This window comes from Micropterus dolomieu, linkage group LG18, assembly GCF_021292245.1.
Source record: "Micropterus dolomieu isolate WLL.071019.BEF.003 ecotype Adirondacks linkage group LG18, ASM2129224v1, whole genome shotgun sequence".
In the NCBI taxonomy this organism is placed as follows: domain Eukaryota; kingdom Metazoa; phylum Chordata; class Actinopteri; order Centrarchiformes; family Centrarchidae; genus Micropterus; species Micropterus dolomieu.
This window is the reverse complement of record NC_060167.1, coordinates 8,033,503-8,048,739: the sequence shown is the minus strand read 5'-3', so window position 1 is coordinate 8,048,739 and position 15,237 is coordinate 8,033,503. Positions and strand designations below refer to the sequence as shown.

At 37.7% G+C, this 15,237-nt stretch overlaps 1 protein-coding gene across 10 annotated transcripts in view; it reads left to right on the top strand.

Annotated features, from left to right (window-relative positions):
• The window catches only part of slmapa (sarcolemma associated protein a), a 71,578-nt gene extending 61,758 nt beyond the window's left edge, over positions 1-9,820 (top strand). For 7 of the 10 annotated variants that reach the window (XM_046075597.1, XM_046075596.1, XM_046075605.1 and 4 more), the window contains 3 exons: positions 836-1,007; positions 1,105-1,239; positions 7,462-9,820. In XM_046075597.1, coding sequence (XP_045931553.1) covers positions 836-1,007; positions 1,105-1,239; positions 7,462-7,557 — 403 coding nt within the window. In that variant the 3' untranslated portion in view covers positions 7,558-9,820. Of the gene's footprint in view, positions 1-835; positions 1,008-1,104; positions 1,240-3,181; positions 3,270-7,461 lie in introns of all 10 variants that reach the window. The other 3 variants (XM_046075604.1, XM_046075606.1, XM_046075598.1) reach the window with 1 other exon arrangement.
• The last annotated feature ends 5,417 nt before the right edge of the window (positions 9,821-15,237 follow it).

The window sequence follows — 15,237 nt, the reverse complement described above, 5'->3', positions numbered from 1 at the left end:
AGGCACGCCACCTCACCTGAAATAAAGAAGGTCAGAAGACAAGATTATATGAAATGTAACATTAACCTTCAGGGTAAAATAGCACATATTTAATGAGTGAGGTAATGTGTAATCTGATTCAGTTCAGAAAGTGATCGTGAGTGACACCGGGCTGATCATTTTCAGGTTTATCAGGCAACAGAAGTTAGACTCAACACAACACACTGCAAACTGCAAGTTAAAGCATCAGCTGTCATTGATTGTCTATTAAAAATGCAGGAGGGGAGGAAACATGCAGAACACACAGTCTTCCCTTGAAACTCAGACACTTGTGTTGCTGCTTACAGCTGAAAAATAGAAGTGTCTTGTCTTCTGTGTTGCGTTGTTGTAATGCAGCAGGGCAGTGTTTTTGAAATTCAAGTCAAATTCAGCGACATATGAACTCTATGACTTAAAGTTAGCTGTGTTAAAAATGCATTGAAGTCAGCACAGTGTGTTTCTGCTCCACGTGAAAGTAAATAAAAATATAAGAAACATACAGTATCATTCAAAAGTTTCAATTTGAAAAAGGGAGGTTTGTGCTATTTTTATGGCAAGTTTTTGTGAAGTTGCTTTACTTAAATTACTCACAGATCATCATAGAATGTAAATAGAATAATTTCCAGTAAGAGAAATAAACGGTTTAGGAATCTCTGCTGCCTGTCTGTGCCCTAAATCTAGTCTAAAAGGTCACCTTAGTGCTTCCTACCATGCTAATTTAAGATGGTGAAGGCTGCTGTGATCAGTAAAATTAAATCAGTAAACAATTTCCAGTTTGACCTTTTTTGTGTGTGTGTATGTGTGTGTTTGTGTGCAGCACCAGGGAGCAGAGTCTGGTCCTCAGCAGTAGTCTGGAGTCTCTGGAGAAGAGGGAGGGGGTTTTGCAGGACAAACTGGGTTCTCTGGAGAATCAACACCTGCAGGATGCAAGTAATCTGAAGAGCCAGCTTGACCAGGCCCAGGCTCACACACACACACTGCAGAAAGAGGTACACAGTCCCTTGAAGTTAAGTCACTTCTAGGTGCATTTTGATGACCTGACAATTTATAGAACTGTGTGTGTGTGTGTGTGTGTGTGTTGTTCAGTATGAAGACACACAGTCCCAGCTGTTGGATCTCCGTCAGCGCTATGAAAGGACAGAGCAGGAGAAGCTGAACATCCACCAGGAGCTGGAGCAGTGCAGGAGCAGCCTGAAGCTGCTGCAGGACAAGACCAGCTCTGTGAGTACACACACACACACACACACACACACACACACACACACAAAAGACCAAAGACCCTATGGACTATTCGTGTGGGAACCTTTTATGTTTGTGTTTGCTTTAAATCCAGATGTTTTCGTTTCTTGATGGGGTTCCCCCCCCACACACAGTTGGGGTTTTTTTGCTTAAAGGTTAGTGCACGAGAAGCACCAGACTTTCTTATGGACACTGTGGAAGTCTTGGACTTGCTACCCGTAACCCACCCAGCACTTCCAATTCACAGCCTCCATCCCCACTGCTTACTTGCTAACTGTGGACACAAAAGTCCCAACAACCAGTGTTTTAATCTCCAAATGAATTTTGAATCAGACCTTCAGTCCTGTAAACTAATGAAGAGTACTGATAACAACATCTGTGCGGGAGGTGAAAGTAAATGTAATGTAAACAGAATCGAATAGAAGTGACAAGTAACAAGAATACACACAGTGTGATTCCAGCACCTCATTAATACATAAGTGACCATATAAACTGTTTTTGTTCAACAACACTTAGACAGTTAAACATCCTGTGACCTCATTGTCTCTCCTACCTTTTCATCCTTAGTTGATAAATAACCGCTGTTAATTTGACTTTACTGCTGTGAAAACTCAGGAAACACAAATGAGAAAATCAGAAGATGACAGCGAGGCGGAGCAGCCTCCTCCTCTGTTGCCCTTCTCATTCCTCTCTTCCTCTTCTCTCTCATCTAACTGTCTTCAACTCTTCTTCCTCTTCAGTCTTTTGTTGATGTGACAATAGATGTTTGTTTTGCTCCTCCGGTTTTGTCTCCCCGAAACTTTTCAGAATAAGAGTCCTGATCCAGACTCACAACAAACCTTGTTTTAACGAACATTGTGGTCTTATTTTTCATAGCTTTGTTCATCATTTCTTTCAGTTCAGTCATAGAGTTAATAACTGAGATCTGGGTTTCTTGTGTTATATTGAGGAATGAACTGCAAAAACATTTAACCTACTGCTGAGGGAAGCGGGGACGATAGTTACGTCCAGCGCAGAGCAGAGAAAACCCAGTTAAAGCACCCCAAATTTAATTCACTCTGACAAGACACTAAATTCAGAGTGAGTCATAGAAAAATTAGACATCCACAGATAGAAATGAATGAAAGAGCCAGATAATTAGAATAGTTAAGAAATAGAATAAGCTCTCTTTTAAATTAAACATCTTAAGCAATGAGTGGAAACATTTTTTGACTCAAAGTAGCTTAATCAGTTTGTGTGATATGTTACTTCAGGACACTTTGAAAACAAATATTATCACATTATGGAAACTACCACTGACTATCCATGTAACAATTTGGCCACAGTATAGCACATTAACAATACACGGTCCAGCCATATAGTAGATTTTGACCTAGTTTAGTAAAAATAAATAAATGTAAAAGTATAACTTTTTTCACAGATGTGGTACTCCACAAAACATATAAACATTTGACTTTCATGTGTTTCAAATAGGTGCAGATCCCCTTTTAAGAAGCTGCCATTGTTTGTCATTTTGTTCCCAGATCTCAGCAATTACTTTGGTGCATATAATATGACTAGCGCTGATAGAAATTATGAACCAAGCTATGAAAATGAGACAGTTTAAATAACCCAGAATGATCCTTTTAAGTCCATTTCACACTGGCCTTTAAAATCCACTGTCAGCCAGCAGCTGGCAGGTTTCTGAGACGTCCTGGTGCAGAAAGTTAATGAGCTGAAATCTGACAGGAAAATGTTTCTGTTTAAAGGAGCCTGGTGACGGGTGGTGGTTGGTGAATGTGACTACGCCTTCAAATTCCCCTTTCTCTCTGTCTCTCTCACCCACCCCCCCCTCCCCTTCCTCCCCCTCGCTGTAGCTGCTCCATCCTCCATGTTGGTTTTGGTTGATTTGCCGGCTGATTTCTTCTTGTCCCTCCCCCTCTAGCCATCCATATTGCAGCCTGTCCAAGCCATATTCATTGGCCTTGTCCTGGCTCTGCTGTACTGGTGTTTCGGCCAGTTGTGGTAGAAAGGTACACACCGACATGACATCAGTCTGTCTCTCCGTCTGTCTCTTTTTCCTCCATCTGTTCATCATCTGTGGCAGGAAAGATGACAGGTGGAAACATCGTCCTGTTCTGTGATGAATTCAGGGTCACATGTTGAGCACCATGAGAATAACACATAGTATTCCTCTGGCTAAAATTATTATTGTTCTCTAATCTAAACCATGTTCATGACCTTTTGTCCTCTGGAAAAAGTAGTTAGCAGTTGTTTACTGCTATTCTGTTTTTTTTCTTTTACCGCCATATCTATAGGGAATTTAATGCCGTGTGGGATTATGAGACAGTTACTATTGGGGTGCGATATATGTGAGGGCAATATTTAAATTGCTCTATAAAGTTCTTGAAGCCACATCTAGATGCACACAGTGTTATGAAATTAAGAATTGTACATTGTGTGGCGATGGAGCAGTGGATGAGACACATGCCTTTGTTGTGGGAGACCTGGGCTCGATTCCCTCTGCGACATCCAACAATGTGTCTCTGAGCAAGACACTTAACCCTAGTCACTCCAGAGGCATGCAGTCTCTGACATATATAGCAATTGTAAGTCGCTTTGGATAAAAGTGTCAGCAAAATGACTATTTATAACATTGTCAGATACGCGCCCTCATTTTGTTCCAGCACCTGTGAGTCCCAGAATTTCTACCCAGCTCACTTTTGGAGCTCAGGATACGTCACAGTCCTGTTAGGGGAGATTTGAATGCACTGTGGGTGCTATACAGCGCTTAAATTTAATCTTGCTGTACTACCAGTGTTGTAAAGTAATAAAAAATCTACCTTGTATCCTTTGAAATGTTTCTATGCTAATGTCCATAGGATACCGGAGTTGCAGTATAATTTTTTATTTTTTATTTTTTACCAACAGAAGAAGCCAGAAGTTCCTAAAATATTAAATGTTGTTTAAAAAGCCGCACAATAATTTTGTCTAGATAAAATACAGTGTACAATTTATTAATTTATGATTTAAGTCAGGAACTGTTTGCGCAAAAAATTTTCCGTCCTTACTTTGAGTATTTGACAGTATTCGATGGATACATTTGGTCAGTACCAGTAAAGGACTGAAGTTTAATATCAGAGCACCAAATTGTGATATTTACCAGGACATGAAGATTTTGGACAAGCATACATGTAACAGTTGTATGTTGTTTCACACATTTGTGGACCACAGGAATATTAGCTGTTGCACAAGGATCCGACTATTAGTTTTTATCCCTTTTTATAACAACATTAACCAAATGAGAACGGGGGACCAGTTTGGGTCATTTGGGTTTAGTTACGGAAAATTAAGTTTTAAAGTTTACTTATTTGTAATTGTGCATCATGGTGTTGACTGCTGTACATAAAGGTTACCAGGCTGTTAGGGTTGAACCCTGAATTCTGATCAGCAGGATGCTTTCTTCTCCTCCTACACTTCCTGTAAGAGAGTATCATCATCATCATCATCATCATCACCTCGGTGGTCTGTGTTTGTCTTCTGGCAGCTCTAACTGCATGGGTTTCAGTCTGCCTGCCTGTCAGTCACATTTCCTCTGCTTCTGCTCTGCTGCAGCTAAAACCAAACTCGGTTCCTTAAAGGGCTGACATCTTCAGGGAAACATTAGTTCTCACACTCCCGCAAGAAAAGCTTTCTGGCTTTGTTAGAATTGTCCTGTATGTTTAATGTTTGCTGTCCCTCCCTATGTTATTATTTTTTGTCAACACTGACGAGGACACAGCCATCTTGTTTGAATAAACTTTTGTTGGAATTGTTAATTGACACAACCGTGGTTAGGTTCAGTGTTAGCTCCTCGTTGTGGCCAGTCAGCTGATCCATACAGTGTCTGCACAGCTTTAGAGCTCAGACCAGGTCAAGTCAAAATTCAGGAGTAAAAGTATTGTATTCATTTATACTTTACGCTGGTCCTACAAATAATAATGTCATGTGGAAAGAGCCAACAAAAGTAAGAATTGCTCATTTTTATCTCTCCCAAATGATGCAAAGTTCCTTAATTTTGTATTGATTAAAAGAAATTTCCTGAACACAAACAAGTCAGTATAAGTTAGTGTTAGTATGGGAGTCTTTATTTAGGAGTTTTCCTCTGCAGCGCCTTGTGAAGATGAAGTTATCCCTTTAAAGAGTCGACCTTTTTATGAACCTCTCAGCCTCATTCATTCACTGTCTCTTCACAGCTCCCGCTCACTTTCAGGGTGTATATTTCATTTTATGCATCATTTCCTTTATCTCTTGTAACAGGGTTTGTGGTTATGCCATACTTATCTCTCTTGCTTAATCTCACTTATTCTCCATTTTTATTTTGTCTTACTTTACCTGCTTACAGGTGTGGTGTTTTTTGTTTTTTTTTCCACTGACTCTCTATCTTGTTTTTTTTTTTTTTTTTTTGTTTTGTTTTTAACGTTTCCTCCTGCCACTGATACTTTTTTATCTTCATATTTAAAACATCCATCATTCTGTCCATCATGTTCGTCCTGTGTTGTGTTTGCTGGTTGTTTGTTTGGGAATGTCTGACCGGTGCTTCCAGTCGCTTGCATTGACGGAAAACTGGTTTGTAATGTTTCTGTTTTTCTACTCAGGTAACATCCTCGGCCTCGTTTTTCTTTGCTGCTACTTTGTTGTTCATTTTATTTCCTTTCCTGTCCTGAAGTCCCAAAATATTAAATTTTTTAATTTAGTTTTTATATCTTATATATCTTTTATCGTTCAGTATTTAAGTCATTACATTTTGTGCATGAGAAACAAGAGAATATTGTATAATGAAATCATTGCTGCTCAAAAACACAAACTGTCCTCAGCAGAAACCATCTGTTATGTATTTTAACGTACAACTAGCCTAGCTGATAAAAGGACTACAAACACTTTAGACCTTGATGACTTTATCTGTGATCAGTTATGTGGTTTTGAAAGATGCTGAGGTTTAGATGTTTATGAAATGCCAAGAGAAGTGGCTTCAGAAGTAGGGAGAAAAACAGAAAGAGTCACATCAGTTGAGCTGAAACACAAACACTCCTTACACGGAGCTTCTCCCAAGTGGACCATAGTAGATCTTGCACATCAACTTCTGAGTTACAACCTTTTTTGAAGTGTGCATTTATGTATTGACAGCTTCTCGCAAAAAAATTATTTGGCTGAATGTCTCCAAAAGCGGCGACCAGTAAGTTAAGATAAGATATACCTTTATTAATCTGCTGTAGGAGAAATTCCTGTTGGCACAGAGGAATGTAAAGAACAAAATACAAGAAAGGGAGACATTTTCTAGAAACATCAGGTGGCTGTTCCAAACTGTATCTAAGTTCAATATTTATTGTCCCACCAGGGGAAATTTGATTTGCAATAGGGTTAAAACAAACATACATGAGGCATAAACAAAGATAAGAACAGCCGATATGTACAACCTCTTTTGTTTGTCTAAAAGTACTCAATAAGTTGAAATGGGAGACTCAACAATCTATTGTTCTGAGCAGCAGCTCAAGCTCAGTGTAAATTTAGGGCATTAATTGCCGTGGGTGCAAAGGAAAATTTGTATCAGTTAGTTTTTATTTCTTGGCCTTATCCACCACTAGATGCTGCAGAACTGTACAGTACATGCATGCAGTGATTATCTCACACTTGTGCTGCAGTGTTGCCTCCTAAGGTGGTCCCAAATGGCAGTTTTTATATTAAAGCAGATAGATTTCCTCTGTAAACACAGTACTCAAAGAAAAACAAGTGCAGCAGTCAGAGACTTCGGTATTGTCCCTTTCTGATTGCAGCAAAATGGGACAGCAAACATCTGGAAGAGGTTTTTAAAATCAACAATGAACATAAAATAACATGTCTACAGATTGGCGTATGTAGTGTTTTATATTTGTTTTATTGTTACATTTACACTGATGTTTTTTAAATGGCAGTGTTATACTGCACTTAATCTCTATAAATAAAAATGATATAAATTACTTGTGTGCCCAAGAAAGTATGGAAAATATAATCTTTTGGACTTTATGGACTTGAAAGGCTTTGCTTTTTATAATTTCTTTTTCTCTTAACTTTTGTCTTTCCCTCTGCTCCTCTTCATCTTCTTCCTTTCTTTTTTTCTCTTTCCTGGTTTCAGTCTTTAGTCCGACGACGCAGACTAACCTGATTTTTCTGTCTGTGTTTTTGTGCGTCTCTCTCTCTCTCGGACAGAGCGGCTGGAGTCCCTGGATGCCGGTCATCGCAGTGATGGTCGCTGTGACGGCAGCCGTCCTCTACCCAAACCTCTCCAAGAGCAGCTCCACCTAGGGCACACACACAGAGCGCTGTGAGGAGAGCATCACTGCTTTACTTGTATAAAGTCTAATTGTACATAATTGTAGAGGGAATATAAAGGTTGTGGTTTCTACAGAGGATTCAGAAGCTTCTTGGTTTATTTTGTTTTGAGTGTTGTTTTTCCGGCAGCGGGGAGTTTTGTGTTTTTATTGTCGGCTCTCTCAGCTGTGGTGGGGGCTATTTTTTTTTTTTTTTTTGGTTTAGTCTCTCTGCTGATTTCTGGGTAACAAAGCATTCTCCAGTAGGCCGAGCTTCCACACAAAAAAAACCTGCCAGAGGTGACGTTCACTCCCGTCCCATCGTACACGAGTGGGATGGAGGTGCCACACTTTCCAGCAGCCAGTCCAGTCAGGGGAACACGATCCATGTTCATCAATGAAAGCTAAAAGGCCTGCATTTGCTGGAAGGAGCGTCTGTGCACCGTTTGACCGATTTCATTGGCTATTGAAGTCTGTTAAAAGGTGGTGTTTACCTGTAGCTCTGTCAGAAATAATTTTAACAGTTTGAACGGACTCGGCTGCACATTCATATCTCTATATTCAGCTTTAAGTTCTCTAATAACCAGCGCGGTGCTTTCACCTGCCTCAACTGTCCATGGTGATCAACAATATGATCACTTGGAGTTTAGATGCTGATATTGGGTGTTAGTATACTCTAAATTTAAATTTGGCATTTTTCTTTGAAGAACATCAGATTTTTGCCCTTGACAGGTTAAAAACTTGATTAAAATAACAGATTACCAATTTGGCAAAGCAGGCAACTGCCTCAGATCCTTTCATCCTCCAATTTTATGAAATGTTTGGTACTAAAACTCAGTAAAAACTGTAAAGGTAACAGCCCTAATGTTTTTTTAACCTAGTTTTTATCCAGTTATTAGGGGCCTACTGTTCACTTTTGCTTGTGTCCTTGTGGGTTATTCTGGCTCTGTTTATGTTAAACATAGCGCCACTATACAGTAAACTGCATCCCATCAGATTTTCACAAAAAGACAATAGCTTTCAGCTCCATATGTCAGTAAAACAAAGTAATTCCACGTTAAATACTGCGTTAATACTTCATAAAAATCACCTTCGTAGTAAAGCATTGTATTGTGGGAGCACAAATTAAACACGAACCCGTGACGGAGTGCGTCAGGTCACCTGGATCAGTTCACCGTGTGGCTGGGTCTGATGGAAAGTGTTGACAGGTTTCAGGAAGTCCTGCTCTCTTATGTTCTCATTTTAGTCGGCCATGTTGGATTTCTAACATGGCGTTTTCTCTGTTTTTGTTTTGTTCTTTTTCGGGGGAGTTAGGGGTTTAAAACTTGAAGCCAAATTTATTAAAATAAAAATCAGATCTATTTTCATTTCCTTTTGTTTTTGGTAGTTTTGGGTTTATTCTATTCTTTTTCATTTTCGGGGCACAGAAAACGGGGTCAAAGTGCCTCTGATGTAACTAACACCACAGTTTGTGTATGTGTGCGGCCAGACACGCACACAACTGCAACCACACACACACAAACACACACTTTTTTGACTGTCAGAGGTCTCTCAGTGTCAAGGGTCTGGAGAGAAGCTGTACATTGGTGAGCTGCGATGTCTCATTAGCTATTTCTGGAGCTTTCAGCAGCTACACATGGCCGCCTTCAACCAAGTCGTTGGCTCAGGTAGCACCTGATAATCGGATGATGTCTGATGACAGGAGTGTCTCTTAATTTAGGGAACAGCGCATCCTTTTTTTGCTGTTGCCATCCTCCAGACAAACTTTAAATGCTTTGCCCCACTAGATATGTAAAGATAGAAGAATGATAAATAATAGCTAAAATGTGTTTGTTCAGGAAGACCATTCAGCTTCTCTCCAAACTTAAACGCTTGTGATCTCTGCTGAGATGTTTTAGCAGACATTAAATTATTTAGATGTGTGTGTGTGTGTGTGTGTGTGTGTGTGTCGGTTCACACTCTGGACTCTTGAGCAGCGTCTGTCATCGTTCGTGTACTCTGTCTTGTCTCCGTGTTTAAAAAAAATAAATAAATAAATGAAACGACGAACAAATATTCCTGATGTTTAAAGAGAAAAACACTACAGTACAGAGAGAGAATTGTAAAATAAAATGTTATTGAACGATGTACTACTAGACTTATTTTGTTAAAATTGTTTAGAGATATGAGAGGGAGCTACGTAGAGGATGAGGTATGATGATGTAATGAATATGCAGAGAAATGTTTGGATTAAAGTTGTAGCAAGCTGACCCACCAAACCAGCTTCCGTCTCATTCATTCACAAACTTCACGATAAGGATTGAACTCTGAAGATTATCTGTAAAAAAACAAACAAACAAAAAAAACCCCATTAATAACCAAATGGTTACACATCACATGTTATCAAGCTGAAATGATCCTGTTTGTTCTCATCCAGATAAATTTCAAAGGTAGTTTGAGGTTTATTTTCATGTTTATTTGATGGACAAATGCATGAGACATTTCTTCATAAAGTATACATAGTAGATGCCATGCATACAGATTTCTAGATTTGCAGCCCCTGTCTGTGGTTAGGCTTTTTAAAATAAAATAAAACATTAGAGTATAAAATACATACTATAAATACATCCAGGACATGCAATTAGATACATGCCTAAAAAGAAGTGGCGCTCAATATAAAAGAGAGACCAGAAACATTTAACAATACAACACAAATTAAGAGGTGTGTATACGTATATATGTGGTTGTGTGTCCATGCATTCCCAAAGTGTGCACATATGTTTGTATGTAGGGCTGATTTATTAATCATGGATGAAGCAGAACACTTTTATTTTGAAAGTACAAGGTTGTTTATTTGTCAGCATACAGTACAAGGCTGCATAACGAAATTAAATTTGTAGTTCATGCGTGCTACGCACACAAAATATAATTAAGTTTAGGCCTATATGAAAATATGGTCACATATAAAATAAAACAATACAGTTATTTATATACATACAGACAATAACTTACACCCCGAACATTCCACAGTGAATTTTTTGAATTTACATCTGGGTTGAATGTCAACAGCAGCAAACAGATGGTAGTATGAAAGTTTGATCTTCATAATAGACACTGACATTTGGGAAATTTGGGAGTCCATCTTGACTGCGTCTGTGCACCGAGCATCATCGATCTAAAACACAGAGTCCACCTCCTCTCATCTTGCTAGAGTCTTCTGCTTACTGCTCAAAACATGGACCACCTGCCGATGTTGATGGGGCAGGTCTCTGTAACGATGTGGGTACAACAGTCTCTGAATTCCGTTGCTTGGTCAATATTTAATCCATTTTGTCCAGACCGAATTGCAGATCTCTGACTCGGTCTCTCGTTACAGAATCAGAAAACTGGACAGAAAATTTTATATTTCAGAAAGATTTTCCTTCATTCTTAATGTTGGAAGTTTAAAAAATAGTCGATTAAAACAAAAGCGGTAATCTGAAAACATGAACTCCAATAAAATGATAATCAATCAAGCCTGAGCTGTTAGGAACATCATCATGTCGGCGCTCACATTGTTTTTCTTGTATATTCAGAATTTGTTAACATAGTACAGGAAGTCACAGATACAAGATCATCAAATGTTCCAGAGAATATTTTTATTTTCCTGGTGACAACAGAAGCCCAGAAAAAGAAAGAAGGCGTGAGAAAAATAAAAATACTCATGCTAAATAAAGATTACAAAGTACTAATCCTGAAATATCATTAGGACTGAGCATACAGGGCCCTCATGTTAGGTGGGCCCACAAGGATACTGGAAAAAATAGCTGTGGATGCAGGGAGGGGCCCATAGACAATGCTTGTGTACAGGGCCCAGATTTTTGTGCAAGACCCCTGCCCATAATACAACTAAACAAAAACAGTTAGACGACAAAACAAAAAACTAAATTAAGCCAAATAGCTATTTCGGGAACTTTCATCTGCTCTTCCTCAATAAATGGAGTTTGCTCGGTTGTCATGGAGCAAACACCATCCCCTGTGGAAGACCATGAGATTTATCTGAAAGCTCCGAGGAACAAAGATAATACCTGCACCTTGAGTTAATTGTTTAAGTCTTTTATTGAAATTTACCTTTGAGCCTGTTTGGTTCTTTCGATTTATCTTTGGGCTTGACTCAGGTCACTAAACAGGCTACAGCAGTGGTTCCTTGAGGGGGTTCCAAGGGGTCCCCCAGGGGTCCTTGAGGGGGTTCCAAGGGGTCCCCAGGGGTCCTTGAGGGGGTTCCAAGGGGTCCCCAGGAGGAAATCATTTATTTTCACTAGAATTCCATCCACACAGTAACAAAATAACAGAGTGTATTAACATTTTGGTCATTGATTTCATAATGTTTTTGTAATAAAACATCTAAAAGCAAAACTCCAATCAAATCGGGGTACGTTGTCTAATTTGTGTCAGTTTAGGGGTCCTGTTTGAGAACCTCTGGGCTACAGGATCCAACATGGACAAAAAAACAGCTACCTAGTTCACAATGAAATGATAAATAAAACAGAACAAATACTTGTTTTTATAAATTCACATTTCCCAACATGTTGAACAAACCAACTCTGTCAGAGAGAGAATAAACTTTTCTTTTCACAACTATGTGTTTTTGGATTGATAAATAGTTTAGCACACTAAGGGCCTCATTAATGCTCTTATATCTGAGTATTAATTACATTACATTTGTTAATTAGATATTCAACATTTCGGTCAGAGAGATTTTATCAGTCAGTGATTACTTTTCTCAGCAAGTTTCTTGCATCTGAAGCCAACGTTTCTCCATCATCCTTACTTTACTTTTTACACAGGAAAGCACCAACATGTCACTATATGAAAATACATTTCATTTTCTCATTCTAGATGAAAATGTCAAACATATTTCAAAAGACACGTGTATAATACTTCCAACATGTATTTATTTCGAGTATGGTTTTGTATTCTGCCCTTGTAAATAGACAATCTTTGAGACAGTTCAGGCCAGACAGATGATGCATTCATGGATACCGGAAATTTGGAGATCACAGATTTTGTATGTATTCGAATAAAAATGCTGAGTTTGTATGATGTAGAAACATTGGAGTAAAAGAGTATATAATCATAGTAGTATAACCAAAATATAAATATTACAATTGGAAAATTACCACAAACACAATAAAATGTTATTTTAAATTCAGTGAAAACATTTTTGGTTTTTATTTACTATATTTCACTGCTAGAAGATTTTACTGTATCATGTTTGACTATGTGTGCAAATGTATATATACATATATTGCATTTGCTTTCTCATAATATTTTAAGGATATTTTGAATTGAAATAATTTCTATAAATTATTTTAACAATCTCTCCCATGTAAAAGTAAGAGTGTAGAGTGCAGAGTATTTTTACAGTGAGGTATCTTATTAGTATGTTTACTTGAGTAAATGATCTGAATACTTCCTCCGCCTATGGATGCCAGTTTTAAAATTATATTGTAGTATAGTGTTTAGGGAAGAAAATGCCTACTAAGAAGAAATGGACATTAAAGGAAGATTAATTCCAGAAGCAGTGGAAGAAGTACTCACATCTAGAAGTAAAAGAAATAGGGTAGAAATACTCTGTTACAAGTAAAAGTCCTGCCTTCCTATTTAGGTAAAGGTACAAAGGTATTAGCCTCACAATATTCTCAAAGTAACAAAAGGAAAAGTAATCATTATACAGAATGGCTTATTTCAGAATGAAATATATTAAATTACTGGATAGTTAGTGATGCATTAATGTGGAAGCATCACTTTAATGCTGCAGCTGGTGAAGATGGAGCTAATTTCAAATACTTAATATGCTGTTGGGTAGCTTAATCCAAAATAACACTTCATAATTTGTTAGTTTATTTATATTTTGTATTAATAATCTGAATCTGCAAAGTAATGAGTAACTAATTTTGTCAAATAAATGTAGCAGAGTAGTAAAAAGTAAAAAGTATAATATTTGTTTCCACAATGCGGTGAAGTAGAAGTACAAAGTAGCATAAGTGGTGGACAGTAATTTTATTGTATCCAGTAGGTATATTTACTCAAGTACTGTACAAGTACAAATTAGAGGTATTGTACTTGAGTATTTTCTTTTCATGCCACTTTCTACTTCTACTCCACCACATCTCAGAGAGAAATCTTGTACTTTTTACTTCACTACATTTATCTGACAGCTTTAGTTAGTTACTTTGCAAATACAGATTTTTACAAACAAAACATATGAAGACTTATTATTTATTATTATTCATTAAACTACGCAACAGTTTATACAAGTACAGCTAGTGCATTTGTTGATTGACAGAAATTTAATGGTTTAATTGGCAACTTTTTTGGCTTGAAGTCATTTTTCATGTAAAAACATTTCATGGTTCACAAATGTGGAGATATGCTGCTTTTCCTTTTGATTATTTTAATGTACTTTTAATCATTTTGAGGTTTAGACTGGCAAAACAAACATTGTGAAGTTGTCACTTTGCGCTCTGGGTGATCGTGACAACATTTCTTACTATTTTCAAAATGTTTACAATCGATTAATGGAGAAAATGATCAGCAGATTAATCCAAAATGAAAAAAGTCATTAATTGCAGAGTTATACAAAATTGTTCAACCTCAACCAACTGCAACAGTTACATCCTGCTTTTACATAAATGCATGAGTAATAATGATCTCATGATACACTAATATAACAGTCACGGGACAGTATTCTTTATGCATTCTTTAAGTACATTTTCCTGATCATACTGACGTACGTTTACTTATGTCTTGTTGTCTTGTGTTGAAAAGTGGTCGGGACCTAAAGGCTCAGATTAGGGTCTAATGATGCAAGTGTGTCACAAGTCTTGACAATGGTCAAAAGCAAGACGAGAAGTATTTAGAACAGTATTTTGGAGAAATATGAAATGCTGAAATATATGAGTGGGAGGTCTGGGGGTCTTTCCTCAGAAGATTTTGAGCACTATTTCCTGCATTCTGTTGACATTTTCTGCTCCAATTTATGGTGGAAATGTCTTTATTTATATAAAGAGAAACAAAAAATTCTGCTGGCAGGTGACAATTTTATAAATATAAAAATGTAAAACAGAATAAAATGCAGTAATCAGCAACTTCTTTTTTGGAGAATGCACATTTGTTTCTTCTAATTAAATCACATGGGTTTTTTTTATTGTGCAAATAAACCTTTCTCAAAGCATTTTCATTTTTTAGTTAACATTTGTTGTTGCAAGCTATTTTACAGAACATTTTAACAAATGCTTTCAAAAGGTGGTGGGGACAAAATCAGCCATTTCAAAATGTGGTGGGGACAAAATCAGCCATTTCAAAATGTGGTGGGGACAAAATCAGCCATTTCAAAATGTGGTGGGGACAAAATCAGCCATTTCAAAATGTGGTGGGGACAAAATCAGCCATTTCAAAATGTGGTGAAGACAAAATCAGCCATTTCAAAATGTGGTGGGGACAAAATCAGCCATTTCAAAATGTGGTGAAGACAAAATCAGCCATTTCAAAATGTGGTGGGGACAAAATCAGCCATTTCAAAATGTGGTGGGGACAAAATCAGCCATTTCAAAATGTGGTGGGGACAAAATCAGCCATTTCAAAATGTGGTGAAGACAAAATCAGCCATTTCAAAATGTGGTGGGGACAAAATCAGCCATTTCAAAATGTGGTG